The sequence below is a fragment of the Populus alba genome, chromosome 3 (genome assembly GCF_005239225.2).
Source record: "Populus alba chromosome 3, ASM523922v2, whole genome shotgun sequence".
In the NCBI taxonomy this organism is placed as follows: Eukaryota; Viridiplantae; Streptophyta; class Magnoliopsida; order Malpighiales; family Salicaceae; genus Populus; species Populus alba.
Window position 1 is genome coordinate 21,544,536 of NC_133286.1, and position 15,854 is coordinate 21,560,389.

The 15,854-nt window shown below is 35.9% G+C and overlaps 2 protein-coding genes and 1 long non-coding RNA gene across 3 annotated transcripts; 2 read left to right on the forward strand and 1 right to left on the reverse strand.

The window, feature by feature from the left end:
- Positions 1-1,602: 1,602 nt before the first annotated feature.
- Positions 1,603-9,976, reverse strand: LOC118054321 (uncharacterized). The gene is made up of 5 exons (XR_004688494.2): positions 9,817-9,976; positions 5,693-5,769; positions 3,102-4,076; positions 2,520-2,990; positions 1,603-2,313 (listed from the first exon to the last, which is right to left on the reverse strand). It is a non-coding gene; the product is annotated as an uncharacterized lncRNA (long non-coding RNA).
- LOC118054316 (cytokinin dehydrogenase 6) lies at positions 2,984-5,706 on the forward strand. The gene is made up of 5 exons (XM_035065844.2): positions 2,984-3,621; positions 3,957-4,084; positions 4,200-4,460; positions 4,568-4,830; positions 4,917-5,706. The coding sequence occupies exons 1-5, from the start codon at positions 3,042-3,044 to the stop codon at positions 5,236-5,238; spliced, it is 1,554 nt and encodes a 517-aa protein (XP_034921735.1). The 5' UTR covers positions 2,984-3,041; the 3' UTR covers positions 5,239-5,706.
- Positions 9,977-11,158: 1,182 nt separating the features above from the next.
- On the forward strand, positions 11,159-15,063 carry LOC118054317 (probable glycerol-3-phosphate dehydrogenase [NAD(+)] 1, cytosolic). The gene is made up of 5 exons (XM_035065845.2): positions 11,159-12,531; positions 12,646-12,867; positions 13,417-13,664; positions 14,379-14,518; positions 14,672-15,063. The coding sequence occupies exons 1-5, from the start codon at positions 11,871-11,873 to the stop codon at positions 14,796-14,798; spliced, it is 1,398 nt and encodes a 465-aa protein (XP_034921736.1). The 5' UTR covers positions 11,159-11,870; the 3' UTR covers positions 14,799-15,063.
- The last annotated feature ends 791 nt before the right edge of the window (positions 15,064-15,854 follow it).

Here is a 15,854-nt window from a genome sequence, read left to right on the forward strand (position 1 = left end):
GACAATCATCAGTCACCTTGTCATTCATGAATGTAGAAGTGAAATATCACGAAGGAAACAACACAAATTATTTCATGAGTTTTGGCTTTTACCACGTGGATAGATTTGTTTTGTTGGTGGTTTTAACCTAGCTAGCTACCTAAGACAACATTGATTAGCTAGGTTTACAGTGCTAGAGGCCATGAACGACAAAACAAGAGATTACACACAGTTATCAGTTTTAACCTTGTATGAATCAGAAGAGAGGCAAGGAAACATTAATTAAAGTGGAATAAAAGTAACATGACAAGTATGATTTCTTAACCTCTAGGGTTTAAATCAATTTTTTGGTTTTGTACCCTACCAACCCCTCTAATTAAGTGCAATCGTTTTAGTCTTATTTGGCATGATTAAGATTATCATAATGATCATGTTGAGTTGAACCCTAACGTGGAAATCAACCCACCACATCCAACTTATTAGTGGCCTTCCCCCTCACTTGTCGAGTTATTATTGGTTTGTCGTCGACATACGACTAGCCAATCAAATCGTTAAGCTAGTGTGATGTGGCATGCTTAGTGTCACTAATTTGTTTTATTAATGATTTTACAATGACATGACCGTGGAAGGTGGCATGCATGGGAACCACTCTGGCCGTCCCCTCGATCTTCAGATGACAAATGTTACGAGTAGAGTTAGACAACTTTTGACTCGTAAAGAGGCTTATGCATTGCAAGAATGAAGCATCAATGGACATGAAGACCCCCTTGGTAATTAAGTGTTCATGGCTATAGGGACTGTCTCTTGTAATCATCATTAAGCTCTGTTAATCATGCCTGGTTTTCTTTATTAATGGTCGGTCTCCTTCTAGAAAGCACGTAATCAAAGATTAGGTCTTTCACCACAAATGAAAAGAACAATGTCACAACATGTTCACACACTACACTTTCACACCATAGCCCCCATAATTAATATTTAGAAGTATTTGAGTGCAATATCTACTCCAAAAACATGAGATTACAATATTATAATCCCACAAAAGAAGACCCAAGACCAAGTTAATTAGGACAGTTCTGAGTTGGAGACAATGCTTCCTTGTTTTATTCGAAAACGTTGTCAAAATCCACTTCAAGGAACTTGGAGTTAAGTGCGAGTCAGTAGCTGATTTGTCAATGCAGTCTCTTTCACGTTTTTTTCCTCCTCGTATCATTGTGTTGTGTCATTTTCTCCCCATTAAGTTTAAGTTTTCTTCACTTTAATCCAATTAATCCAATTGAATGGTTTTTAAATTAATCCAATTGAATGGTTTTTAAATTTGTTAGATAATTCCTAGTTTGGTTTTGATTTTAAATTTTAAAAATAAAAAAAATTTAAGTCAAACCAAATACAATGAACTAGAAGTTTAATATGAATCTTTTGATATAAACTAAAGATTCATTAAATTAAAATAAATTAAAAATAATCGGAATCTATTAATTCAAATTTAACTTATTCAATTTTAATAAATGTAAAACCAAAATGAATCAAACCATACTAATTAGTTTGGTTCATTTATTCAATTTGGTTCGATTCAATTTTTTTTTTTTAAAAAAAAAAACAAATCAATTTATTTAGATTTTTTAATTTTTTAATCCAAATGGAACCCTTTATTATTAATAGGTGCCGCATTGGCATCATGTAATGTGTCAACAGGATTTAATGAGCTAATATTTGGTTAATCCCAGTCAAGAATGTGATCAAATGCAAGGCCAGATCATGCACTAGAAGCAAGAACTTCCAAGGCATATTGTTCTGTGGAAGCACACGAGGGTTTCCGGAGATCAATTTTCCAGATGTTTCAGTTTTGAAGATGTTGAATTCCTTTTCTTCGTCCCTTTCAGTTTCCATGAGAACCAGTTACCATCTAGAAAAAACAGCCCCTTGCTCATATTTGACTGCTGTTTTTCCTTTCACAATAGTGCTGAGTTGGCCTCCACTTTTCAGCAGTGCAGAACCATTGACATGGTAAGTTCAGTGCCAATACCAAGGGAAGTGCAAGATGCTTCCCTCAGAAAGTGCAAATCTTGGTGCTGTTATGCAACTCGTTGCAAAAAAGTGAAGGCAATAATTGCACTAGCGTAATTTAACTGAACTTGCAAACAAATAAACAAGAGAATCCTTCGGACTTGTCCGTTTGCTGGGAACTTAGGCTTCAAAACAATAAACAACAGAGAGGAAGTAGAAGAGTCTTTCAGTGCCTCCCTCAATCTGTCCTCCCCATCTTCACTGCTCTTCCTCCTACCTCTTCAAACTGGTTCAAAAGGGTCCCAACATGACTAATCATAACCCTTCACCCTACAAAGCACACGAAGATTAGCCTTTCACGTGTTATATGGACCCATAAATACCCCACCTGATCATCCCTCCCCTTCAAATAAATCCAAAGGAAGCCCGTAGCCTCTCATCTGATATCAATGCAGATACGCGATGCTTACATTCCGACAGCGACAAAAACGTGGTCTATAATAATTCGTGTACGAGAGACATAGGTATGGGCATACCTGTCATCAGAGGCAGTGGAGATACGCATACCGTGAAGCCACTGGGTATTTCCTTTTCCTAGATATAGGAAAAAGTTTCCTTAACATGGCAAGTGAGATAAATTTCGAGATATGTTTGTCTTGGTGAAAAAGGTGAGATTGTGGTTGCAACTGTTGCGAAAAAGTGCAAAGATTTGTGAAATCTTTCTTCCTTGTGACTTTTCTCTCCAACTTGGCATCTGTGTTCGATGGTTGCTGTTATAAATAAAAGAGCACAAAAAGGAGAACCAAAAGAAAGTCCTAACAAGTAGGCAGTCTTCATACGGATTCTTTAAACTGAATATTGGTTGACTCAGCCATCCAAGATCTTCACCTTTAAATTCTCCCCTCGACCCTCCATTTCCTTGGCTCCTCCATACCACTCCTTTAGCCTTCTTGCTAACAAACACGCAGGAAAACCAGCTTAACACCTTTGTCTCCTCAACTTTCAAGCTGAAAAAATAAAAAATATATCTACCAGTGAGCTTCCTCAAACAAACCAATATGCTTTTCATAAGAAGCTTCATGATTTTGTTCATGTGCTGCATGACCATAAGAATAAACCTTTGTTTTTCCAGCAACCCTTCTTCATTGAGAACCCTATCCGTTGAAGGGCATTTCAGCTTTGATGAAGTTCACCATGCAGCCAAAGACTTCGGCAATAGGTTTCAGCTACTCCCTTTGGCAGTACTATATCCAAAGTCGGTTTCTGATATTGCCACTACAATAAGGCATATTTGGCAGATGGGTCCGAATTCAGAGCTCACAGTTGCAGCTAGAGGTCACAGCCACTCACTCCAGGGTCAGGCACAAGCTCACCAAGGAGTTGTAATCAACATGGAATCACTCCAAGGCCCTAAAATGCATGTCTACACTGGAAACAATCCATATGTGGATGCCTCTGGTGGTGAGTTATGGATAGATATCCTGCGTGAATGCCTGGAGTATGGGTTAGCACCAAAATCATGGACAGACTACTTACATCTAACTGTTGGCGGTACTTTGTCTAATGCTGGGGTTAGTGGGCAGGCATTTCGGCATGGCCCTCAGATCAGTAATGTCCACCAGATGGAAGTTGTTACAGGTTCGTTAAAGTAAGATTAGTAAAATTTCGAAAATAGATTAAAAAAGGAGAAGGGAAAGACAATAACACAGTAGGCATCACAAATGGATAGTTTCAATCTAGGCATAATGGGACCAGGGTCGAGTGAAGTATTTATGACGTCCTTGCTATGCATGCTGTGCTAGACCTTGGTTCCACATAAGATACTTTGACCATTGCCAATAATTTGATGTTCAAGTACAAAAATAAAACACATGAGAGTTCACGAGCACACACAAATATGAAAAAATAGCATGAAAAAAAAAATCATGTGTATCGCACAAATCCTTATGTAAAATCACTGAAACTGAGTGCAGGAAAAGGGGAAGTACTAAATTGCTCGGAGAAGCAAAATAGCGACCTATTTCACAGTGTTCTTGGAGGACTTGGTCAGTTTGGCATCATAACTCGGGCAAGAATATCCTTGGAACCAGCACCTGATATGGTAAAAGCATAAACATTGCATCCACGGAAGTTTTACTAAATTAAAGCAGGAGAAAGAAATTATGCCTATAGTAGTAAGTATCATTTCTCACAACACAATTTCATATTTTGAACAGGTGAAATGGATTAGAGTTCTCTACTCGGATTTTACAACATTTGCCGCAGACCAAGAGCGTTTGATAGGTGCAGAAAGCACGTTTGACTACATTGAAGGATTTGTGATAATTAACAGGACTGGCCTCCTGAATAACTGGAGGTCATCTTTCAATCCCCAAGACCCAGTTCAAGCTAGCCAGTTTCATTCAGATGGAAGAACTCTATACTGCTTAGAATTGGCCAAATACTTCAACCGAGACAGGGCAGATGCACTAAATGAGGTGAGCGCATGGTCTCCTATCTTTTGGTTTTCATTAAGTAAACTGCTTAGGAAACCATAAACTAATTAATAAAATGGCCTTACTGAAAATCTGTTTTTATCATGCAGGAAGTCGGGAATTTGTTGTCTCAACTAAGATACATCACATCAACACTGTTCCAAACAGAAGTTCCATACATAGAATTCTTGGATAGAGTTCATGTGTCTGAGGTCAAACTACGGTCCAATGGCTTGTGGGAAGTTCCACATCCATGGCTCAATCTTCTCATACCCAAAAGCAAAATAAACGATTTTGCTGACGAAGTCTTTGGCAATATCCTCACAGACACCAGCAACGGTCCAATCCTTATCTACCCAGTTAACAAATCAAAGTAACGGTTTGAAAAAAGAATTAAGTTTAATTTTGTGAATTCTCCAACTTTTTGTTGACTGATTGATTTATTAATTATGATTTCAGATGGGACAACAGAACTTCTGCTGTTATTCCAGAGGAAAATATTTTCTACTTGGTGGCTTTCCTTACCTCTGCAGTGCCCTCATCCACAGGAACTGATGGCTTAGAACATATCTTAACTCAGAATAAAAGAATTCTAGAATTTTGTGAAATAGCCCGCCTTGGGATGAAGCAATATCTGCCCCACTACACTACACATGAAGAATGGAAAGCGCACTTTGGCCCACGATGGGAAGTTTTTTCCCAAAGAAAATCTACTTATGACCCCCTGGCAATACTTGCCCCTGGCCAGAGAATATTTCAAAAGGCAATATCTTTCTCATAACACAGGCCATTATACATCTTAAAAGCAGAAATCCCTTACGGCATGTGAGGAAGGTGCCTTAACCCATGTAAATAGATAACTATCATGGTCTCCTGTCTTCTCACAAACAGCAACTGTAACTAGAAGGCTGCGGGAGCTAGTTGAAATTTTTCCATCAAACAAGCCAAACATTTCCAATATTAACTATTATTTATAGTAAAAGGCACTGGAGAACAGTAGTCGCAGATGAAATGTATATGGTAATGATTTTGCAATTAAGTGTTGGTTATTCCTACAATGAATCTAGTTCTAAAGACAGCAGTGATATATTTTCTTGGATAAAGAGTTAACATGTGTGTGACAAAAGAAGTGCCAGGTCCCATTGCTCCGGATATTTAAAGAATAGAGAAAACCAATAAGAGAGAGTAAATGGACTATAAACAGTAGATGGTATAATGTTCTATCATGGACATACCTCAGACGTCTCAATCCACTTTTACAGCAATCAGTCCACACCAATGACACGATGCCATACAACAGCGTGAAACTGTGCTACAGCCACAGACAAAATTCAATAAAAACAATATTAGCATGGTACTAGTTTTAGATCCATTCGCACATTGTTTAATACGGCAGCATCAGCTTATACAATGTCTTGCACATCAACATCAAAAGGGTTAGAATAGAAAGTTAGCATCAGCTGTGAAGAGGCAAGGACCTATGGGTCATATCCAACTTCTCCCAAGACTTAAGCATGTATATATATAAAGCACATGCATCATCTCCATTTTCCTCACCCTGTGTTCCCTGTATTTAAGGCTTTCTTCCAATGTTTATCTCATCATTTATTAGATGCAATACTGCAATCCAAGGACAAACTTCCAAGCTATAGTGGCCAAAAAAAGGAACACAAAAACCTAGACACGTCAAGTTTCTATTTGGGGATCATTCTGAAGAGAAAAATCACAAATCAATATCATTCAACAAAATCCCCCACATGATTATTCAGCCACAATTCAGCCATTAACTTGACTAATTGGCAGCCAAGCACACAGAAGATTATTTGTTTTAAGAAGAGTACATCATACATGGTTGATCCTTTATTAACCAGAACAATAATTTGAAAAAGAAAAAGGAAATGATTATTATAAAAATCATCAGAAATGCAAAGAGTTGACAGTTATTGTTCTCCAACAGACCCGTCTCTCTCTATACTCGGTGGTAAAGCATCCTTAATACATAACTTACCAAGGATGCGGGATTGTAACCTTATGTAACTGTCCTTTAATTCTCTAAAAGTGAATGAAGTTTGTACTTTAATGGTCCTACAAATAATTTTCCATGATTCTCTGATGCTTGCTTTCTCACTGGGTAAGGTTAGTGCAATGAATCTTCCCCGTTTTCATTTCACATTCAACCACCGTCAGCCACAGTGAAAGGATCTAATGAAAAGTGAACTCAAAAGGGGGCAACATGCTGTTTAAGAGATTCTTGCATATCTATATGTCAGACTACTGGGGAATAGCTTTCAATGGTTCATACAGTTCATTCTCTGTGTAATCACTGTACTTAATTATTCAAGCAAAAAGTTATAAGGCAGACATGGGCATCTCCATAATTTTATCGGTCCAGAATACCTCCCTTTGTTTTTCAAAAGCACTCAAACTACCAATGACAATGGCAACAGAATAAAGTATATCTCCAATTTTCCATTGAGCATTAAGGACCTTCAATATAGAATATTCACACAATAAGGGACCTACATTTAATAGGGAATGCATGTGATGGGAGTTGACATATCAAATACTGCAAGCAATTTAAATCAACAATTGACTAGATCAAGTAGCAAAGACAAGCCTCATGAAGGAGATGACATTAGCCAGTAGTCAAAGGAATATGTGCAGCCACCATGAGGATTATTTTTATTTTGATTTTCCACATTGAGAGCTATGTTTGGTCCCAATTCCAATGATGAATGTGGTACAATACTACTAACTATACATCTACATTCCCGTTTTATTGATTATTCCAATAAGTTCTCTATTGGAAATTGCACATAAACCATTTGTTCCTAGTAAAGTAAATTAATTCTAAATGACTAATCCTTCGGATGCATTAATCTTGTTAACAATGAAATGCTAATTAAGCACATGTAAGCAAAAATGCATGCATGCTATCTGAATAGCAAGCGCACCTGGGTTTTTTTTATAAATATTTATTGAAACAATGAAAACAGATTCATAAAAAATTACACAAATGGAAAATCTTTTCTATGAAAATACAATACCTAGGCGCTATTTAGTACTAGTATTGTTTCTAAAAAAAGATTAGCACAGTGTACTGTGTTTCCCAATTCTTTTCTTCATTTTACAAAGAAATCTAAACTCTGGAATACTACTTTGTATATGCTTCCATGTTCCACATAATTTCTTGAATCTTTTTTATTCATAAAGCATATATTTAGTGTTGTACATGGCTTGCAAAAGATTAAAGAGTAACTATCCAAATTAACACTTCCTGCCACATTTTCTATAAGATCTTCCAAATCCACAAAAACAGTTTTGGTGGTGACATAAACATCTAGATGTATCCACCAAGGGCAAAAAGACAATTTTCTGTTTGCCAATTGTGGAATAAGAAAAATGGCACAAGTAGAACTTGTGTATTCCCTTAGATAATAAGTATCTAGAGGGCCAGCAGTTCAACAACATCTTGTCCGCAATAAAAATATGAAAATGTAAAACCTGCAGTAGAATTATCAATTTAGGGCTGCTACCAACAGATCATGTATAATACTGAGATAACATTTAATGCTGGAGATTAAAACGACAGTGTGAACCCAAAAATTATCGCCGCTGCGTTTTCTATTTTGGCCTAGAACTTCTTCCTATTCCTTTTTCCCCTCAAAAGTAAGATGCATGTCTCCGTTATGCCTTCATACAATGGAAATTAAAAGCTCTTCAGGCTTTCAGCAATCCAGTCCACAGAACTACAATTTCAAACCTTAGCATGGCTACCAAGAATGTGAAAGTAAAGATTGTATAAGAATAAGCATATGAAATGAATGAGAAAAGTAAAGGAACAGGATTACAAAAGTGATCAAGCCAAAACCAAAAAGCCTAGTCTTGTAGAGTTTGAATCTTCCAAAACCAAAAAGCCTAGTCTTGTAGGGTTAGAATCCTTGTTGCAGTGAGAGAGAATGAAAAATATTACTTGATGATTAATTTAAGTGCCTTGTGGCAAACCAAGCACAAAACAATTTAAGGTTTGTATCTTCATAATGCAAAATAAATTAGGCAATGTTTTTCCTATAAATCAAACATAAATTTGGGTTTGTGTAGATCACTGTACAACTTTCAAATTACAGGATGCATCTTATTTGAGTTCTATAAATTACACTAAGAATAACTGTTTTCATATTAGAAAAGCTAATTATTTTAAAAGCCTGAAAAAAGCCTTCTAATAAATAAAGTCCAATGCAAGGTCATCCATTTTCCAAAGTTTCATTGGTTTAATTCCAAAACCAATCAGATTTCTCTAAGTGTGCTCAATATGGCAGTTTCAAGCACTGTGAAGAACTCAACTTGTCCCAGTTGCATTTATGGAAAGCTTGTCCAATCATCTTCAATTTTCTAGCCAGCATATCAGAGCAAAAGAAATAAACCCAATAAAGAGCGCGGTGCATTCATGTCTGACCAAACAGACAGTGAACTCTCTTGCAGATATCAGTCATGAACAATACATGATCTGATTTGTCCGTGTCCAAAGAACAGAAATCTTTGGTGATCAAGTAGAATTATGCTAAAAGCATAAATGAAAGCAGGGAGGATGCATGACTTGCAGTATTAAAAAGCAAGTTCTTCAATACAATCACAATGCACCAGCCTCTTGTGACATCAAGACTCACAAAATATATTTGCTCAGAAAAACTATGCCAACCACTAACAATGAACTAAAGATGATGTGATTACCTTTGAAGTTAAACCAATACACACCTAGCATCCTACTTCTTGTCTCCTTTCATTTCTTCTGTTAACCAAGACTCAGCTTAGCCAGCAAATGCCAATTAATCATTGAAAAAACAAGATTCAACCACTTCTGCTCATAATAGAATGATCTTTTTTGAGAATTTGAATCCCAAATTCATTGAACATAGGGAACGACCGAATCAAAACATATTCTTGAAGAACTTCAGTAGCAAAGACATTTTTTATCAAGATAACAAAGATTGGCATTTGCTAAGCAGTTTAACAAGGACAGAACAAGAACATCCAACCACACCCTCCTACACAGACCACAGCACCGATTTTATAGCTCATATTCAGCATGGTGCTGAATAAATCACAAACAACCATCTCAATCTCCAGAAAAAAAAAAATTACTTTTTACAAACATACAGCATGGGAAAAGACATCATGCCTAAAAAGCCAACATGTTTTTTCAAGAAAATAAACTCAAATCAAGAACCCTTTTACAAGAACGTATCTTTTTCTTTCTCTGCCTTGTCCTATCCTACATTACATTAATTCTTGCTCAATAGGCAGCAAAACATGATCACATAGAAAGAAAAAACAAGAACAAACATGAAGAAGGTGTTACCAGTGATCAGAGTGTTGTGCTTAATGCAATTCCATTGGTCACTTTTCTCTGCAACCCATCTTTCATCCCGCAGAGCCAACATTGTCCAAACAGACACTGTTCATTGGAGCTGACCAGAATATGAGATTGACAAGGTGGTCGGTGCAGCCCAATTACTGTCTTGGGTTACTTTGGACTGGGCCACTGTTGCTTGGTCTTGTCATTGATTAAAATTTCATTCTGGGATTTTTTTGTATCAATTCTTTTATTGAGGCCCATTTAGCTTCTTCCCAAAGTGGAACCCGTGGATATTATCGTGATAGTGAGTTTTAATATATATATATATATATATATATATATATATATATATATATATATATATATTGCGAATAAGGAAATATTGTATTGGAAGTATAGCAATTAGAGGTGGTCTAGTTTGATGGATATATCCATCATAATTTATTGACTCAAAGCTTGATCAAGATAGGGTTAATGAAAAAATTAATTTTGTTTAAATTTATTAAATATTTGACAGATTTAATTCATCAAATAAGATAAAACCTTGAATTTCTGAATTGTGAATTTTGTGTGAACGTTTTGAATTGAGAAAAATAAATATAAATTTTTTAATTATAATTTTTTTTATAAGAATTATTAATAATTATGCATAGCATATTTGTATTTTCTTTTTTCTTAGCTAAAAAAGATAAGGAGGCATTTGTACTTTTTTTTATAAAAAAAAAAAGATTTTTAACATTTTAATTCTCAATATAAGGATTTTTTTTTAATAATTAACTCTCTTGCAAAACAAGATCTGAGAATTTTTCCTATAAACCATAGACAATCCCACAAATATTAGTTGAATTTATAACAATATTAAACATAAAAACTATTAGATTTCTTCACTCAACAAATAATTTTGAAGACGAGAAAATTTGTTCACCTGCGATCTGGTGTTATTAAAATTTTACAAATACATAATTGTTTTTGCGCTTTTTCTAAAGATTATTCAAAAAAAATTATTTGTGTTTTAATGAAATTAATTAATTCTCATAATTTTGAAAAACATATATTTTTTCAATCAGATTATAAATAAATAAATTCTTTTGTTAATTTCATGTTCATATGATCTTTTTTTATATAAAAAAACAAGAAGCAGAAAAGGAAAAGCATATAATATTAGAAAATTTGATGAGGAAATAAGTCAATTTCGGAACAAAAATTTATTATTTAATTAATTGTTTTGGATTTTACAAGGATCCATCATATAGTTTTGCAAACTAGAGGGACTAGATTATTATTTAATTATGATGTCTGAAAATCAAGCGGACAAGCAACGCTGATCTTGACATTCGTGCCATCTCAGCAGCAGCAACGGCACTCGCTTCCAAACAAGTAACTGTTAAAAAGCAGCTTTCTTTGAATTCTTTCCTCCCTTCTTCGAAATTTACAGTTTCTTCGCTGCTTTGTTCTCTTAAGAAAACCAAAGACACGAGGAGCAATATTGTGTGAATACAGAGGTTGTTTTGTTGGAGAAAACTGACGTCAAACAAAGGTTGTTTCCCTGCCCCTTCTTTGATTTTCCCTGTCTTTGCTTACGTTTGACTGGGATCGTTTTTTTTAGCTTAGCTGGCTAAAGTTCTAGACTTTGCTGTGAAAGTTGGGATCTTTTTAGAATTTCTTGGTTATATCTCATGTGGGTTTTCTTGAAAGTCGGTGCTTATGCTATAAAAAAACCGGGTGCCAAAACCCATTTTGCATCTTCTTGTGTCAAGTTCTAGAGGGTCCATAGAAAGATTTATTTTTGATTTTGCTATCAAAACCCACTTATAGATTAAATCTATAGTTGGTATTCTGTTTGCTAGCTGATTTGCTGATTTGAGCTTTTGTACTTGCATGAGGGATGGATTGTTTCAAAATCCCTTGAGAATTTAGTTTGTCCAAGATCAGTCGTTTAAAGATCACAATTTTGTATCTGAAGCTTAGGATATATCACCAAGGTAGGCTTTTGTGGTGGTTTAAGCTTAGGATATATTGGGATTCTTGACCTTATTGTAATTGAGGGAGAAGAGAAAATGGTTGAAAATACAGAAGAAATGAATCACACTGTGTATTCGAATGGGTCAATTCAGAACCAGAATGGGGTTTTAGAAGAGAAGCTTGATGAGCTTCGTGCTCTGATAGGCAAAGCAGAAGGTGATCCGTTGAGGATTGTTGGCATTGGGGCAGGTGCTTGGGGCAGTGTGTTTACTGCTTTATTGCAAGATAGTTATGGTCATCTAAGAGATAAGGTACTAATAAGGATATGGAGAAGGCCTGGTAGATCGGTTGATAGGTCCACAGCTGAGCATTTATTTGAAGTGATTAATTCAAGGGAAGATGTGTTAAGGAGATTGATTAGGCGTTGTGCTTATTTAAAGTATGTTGAGGCAAGATTAGGTGATAGGATTTTACATGCAGATGAGCTTTTGAAAGATGGATTTTGCGTGAATATGATAGACACCCCACTTTGCCCATTGAAGGTTGTGACCAATTTACAGGAGGCTGTGTGGGATGCTGACATTGTTATTAATGGATTGCCATCAACTGAAACCCATGGAGTATTTGAGGAAATTAGTAGGTATTGGAAGGAGAGGATTACAGTGCCTATTATCATCTCTTTGGCAAAAGGTGTAGAGGCTGAGTTGGAACCCGAGCCACGCATAATAACCCCCACCCAAATGATCAACCGTGCAAGTAAGATTCTCCCTCTCTGTTTTTTGTTCACCCCATTTTCTAGCAATGGTGTGATTGTTCTTTAGCTAGTAGCAACCTTATTCACATCATAGTTGATGACTGTGTCCTCTGCAGCTGGAGTTCCAATGGAAAACATTCTCTATCTTGGAGGACCAAATATTGCCTCAGAGATTTACAATAAGGAATATGCCAATGCTCGGATTTGTGGAGCAGAAAAGTGGAGGAAACCATTGGCAAATTTTTTGAGGCAGCCAAACTTTATAGTGTGGGATAATGGTGATCTCATTACTCATGAAGTCATGGGTGGTCTAAAGAATGTCTATGCTATTGGAGCTGGTAAGCTTTGATTTCTATGTGCTCCAAATTTCAATATTATGACTCTAGCCAACAATATTATTCTCATTGTTGACACATAATTTATCATACCAGAAAGTATTTAATGTAAGCTTTATGATACAGTGCCTCACACATTCTGAAGGTTCCATATTACATGAATGTAAACTACCAATGAATTTAGACATTTTTAATGTGTTAATGGCTGTTGTCATAGAAAATTAACTTAAGAATGGGACTGCTTTATCATAATTATGAAGCCAGGAATAGTGTTTGCATCCACCATTTGTGCTACTCTAGAGGAACAGTTTGTTTATATCACCTACTTCCTATCTGATGTCTTACATTAGTAGAACAAAGGATGCTTCTGGTTTGGTAGATGAATCATGGAGTCTGTTGTAGTGGGGAGACTGAATTTTGGGCAATGTAATATGCTATATTTTTCTATCTTCCAGCTGTTATTTCGTTCTATGTAAAAGGAAACGCCATTTGTAAGAATTGGTAATTTGAGTCTTCGGTCTGAAAATTTAACTCTTGATCGTGATTCTACAGGAATGGTAGCAGCTCTAACCAATGAGAGTGCAACCAGTAAATCAGTGTACTTTGCACACTGTACATCAGAGATGATTTTTATTACACATATGTTGGCAGAAAAACCTGAAAAACTTGCTGGCCCCTTGTTAGCTGACACTTACGTAACCTTACTGAAAGGTCGTAATGCATGGTATGGTCAAAAGTTGGCCAAAGGAGAGCTGAGTCTTGAAATGGGGGACAGCATTAAGGGCAAGGGAATGATTCAGGTATCAATCTTTGAAACTCTTAGGCATGGTTCATTAAGATGCTCAAGCCTATTGGACTTGAATCATATTTGAAGTTGTGTGTCAGGATGTTTTCTTGAGAAATCTTAATCTTTCCATTATTTTTTATGACCTTTTTAAAGATCCATATATTTATTTTATGTGCTGGATACCATGCTCCTGGAGGTGAAAATTTCGGAACCGGCAATTTGATTGAAACCCATGCGTGTAATAAGTCACCCAAGACATGATATGAGAGTTATAACTGGTGCTTCTTAACTTGCACATGCAAATTTGTGGTTATTAGAAGGAGAGGGACTGGGAGAATCTCTGAGGAATAGTGGTACCTCCCTAGACCACTTAGGGACTGTTGACCCACTACAACTTGGAGTTGAAAACATATCTTCAGTTTTAAACAATTCCATACTCATTAACCTTCAAAAAAAACTTTTTGGGAGTGGCTTCAGTGCTTGTAATCATAGAAAATACCAAGTCATCATTAAGTTATGCCCAATTGCATAAACAACTGGTTTTCTTGATATGTTTATTGCTTTTGTTAGCCATTCCACTACATCAGCAATGTTGTCCATGGTTGATTTTGTGACCTTTTGGTAGTCTATTATTTGTTTCAACCTTGCACAATCAGATCCGCTTGTTTTTTTGTAGTTCTCATTTTTTCTTTAGATCGGATACTAAGCCCACCCTTTTCCTTTGCAGGGTGTTTCTGCAGTGAAAGCATTTTACGAGCTGCTAAGTCAGTCTGCCTTAAGCGTCCTGCATCCCGAAGAAAACACACCTGTAGCTCCAGTTGAGCTATGCCCCATATTGAAGATGCTGTATGGAATACTTATAACAAGGTATGCTGGGCGTTGTTGTATACTTGGTCACTATTCATCTTCACACTTGGCCTTGGAATTGCAATTCTTTGATGCTCACCATTTGTCTGGATCCGTGTATTTCATAATGCCTAGAAGTGCATTCTGATACTTTTCATGTGCTTGAACATTCAGGGAGTTTACAGTGCCGGCCATTCTTCAAGCATTAAGGGATGAAACAATGAACGACCCAAGAGATCGCATCGAGATTGCCCAAACCCGCGTTTACTATAGACCATCACTCCTTGGTCAGAATCCTTGACAGCTAGTGCTCTCTCTCTTTCTCATGCAGTTTTGTCACTCGTCAGTGGATGTAAAACTAACGAGTTAGTTTCCACTAGCTAGTTCATAAGCTTGCAGCTAAATTCTCAAGATAAGAAGGCTGTCCTGTGTGTTTGAGGTGGTTGTAAATTCAAAATGCCTTCCCAATTCCTTCATTTGTTGAACTTCGACTCCATTGGCGACAATGAACAGAGACTTTGTAATATGCTTGTTTGACCAAGCAATCTTTGCATGATTTTGTTTTATATTATTTTTCAGGAAATAAGAGTTTACAAAACAAGCCAGTAAGCATATGGCTAATGAAGTGAAAGGTTAAAAGTAAAATCAAGCGCTACTGACCTCCAAAACCAACAGCTACCAAACTGAAAAATAGGCAGTAAAGCGTAACAATAGACACAGCCCAGCAGAAAGCTTATCTGATGGAAGTGAAATGCAGCGAACTTCATAGGTTGCTCACACAGCAGAGGGGGGAAGACAGTCTTTTTCAATTCAACGAGGTCTATCTCACTTGTTTTATCTAGTGAAAAGCTCCATTGCTTTTAACTGGAAACCGAGGTTGCACTGCAAGTGCAAACGGGCACTCACTAGTGGGTGTAGTGTTTATGAATTTGCTCTTAATGTTAAACTCTTAAAAAAATATATAGAATGAGTTCAAGAACTAGTACTTTAAGATCATGATCTGATGTTTAATTTGTATTCTTATAATTTTCTTACCATAATTTTTTAATATTTAATATTATTTGTTTGCATTTGGATATAGAGATTGTTGTCATGGATATCAAACCTAATCCTTTATTGGGTTAAATTATAATTAAGTTGATTTGGCTAAATTTAACTGGATTAATTTCAATGATTTTTTATTTTTATTAAAAATTGTGTTGTTCATTTTTAAAATAAAATAATTTTTTTCTTATAATGTTATTTAAAAAAATATATATATGTATTTAGCTATAAACTTAGATGAATTTAGATTGGAAATTGATCTAGTTTAATTTTTTTATTTATTGGGTTAAATTATAATTAAGTTGATTTGGCT

Bases quoted from the DNA above. Each gene is read 5' to 3' on its own strand.
- LOC118054316 (XM_035065844.2), top strand. From the start codon at position 3,042: ATGCTTTTCATAAGAAGCTTCATGATTTTGTTCATGTGCTGCATGACC. The intron at 3,622-3,956 runs GTTCGTTAAAGT...AACTGAGTGCAG, and splicing joins CCAGATGGAAGTTGTTACAG to GAAAAGGGGAAGTACTAAAT. The intron at 4,085-4,199 runs GTAAAAGCATAA...TATTTTGAACAG, and splicing joins TGGAACCAGCACCTGATATG to GTGAAATGGATTAGAGTTCT.
- LOC118054317 (XM_035065845.2), top strand. From the start codon at position 11,871: ATGGTTGAAAATACAGAAGAAATGAATCACACTGTGTATTCGAATGGG. The intron at 12,532-12,645 runs GTAAGATTCTCC...TGTCCTCTGCAG, and splicing joins CCAAATGATCAACCGTGCAA to CTGGAGTTCCAATGGAAAAC. The intron at 12,868-13,416 runs GTAAGCTTTGAT...GTGATTCTACAG, and splicing joins TGTCTATGCTATTGGAGCTG to GAATGGTAGCAGCTCTAACC.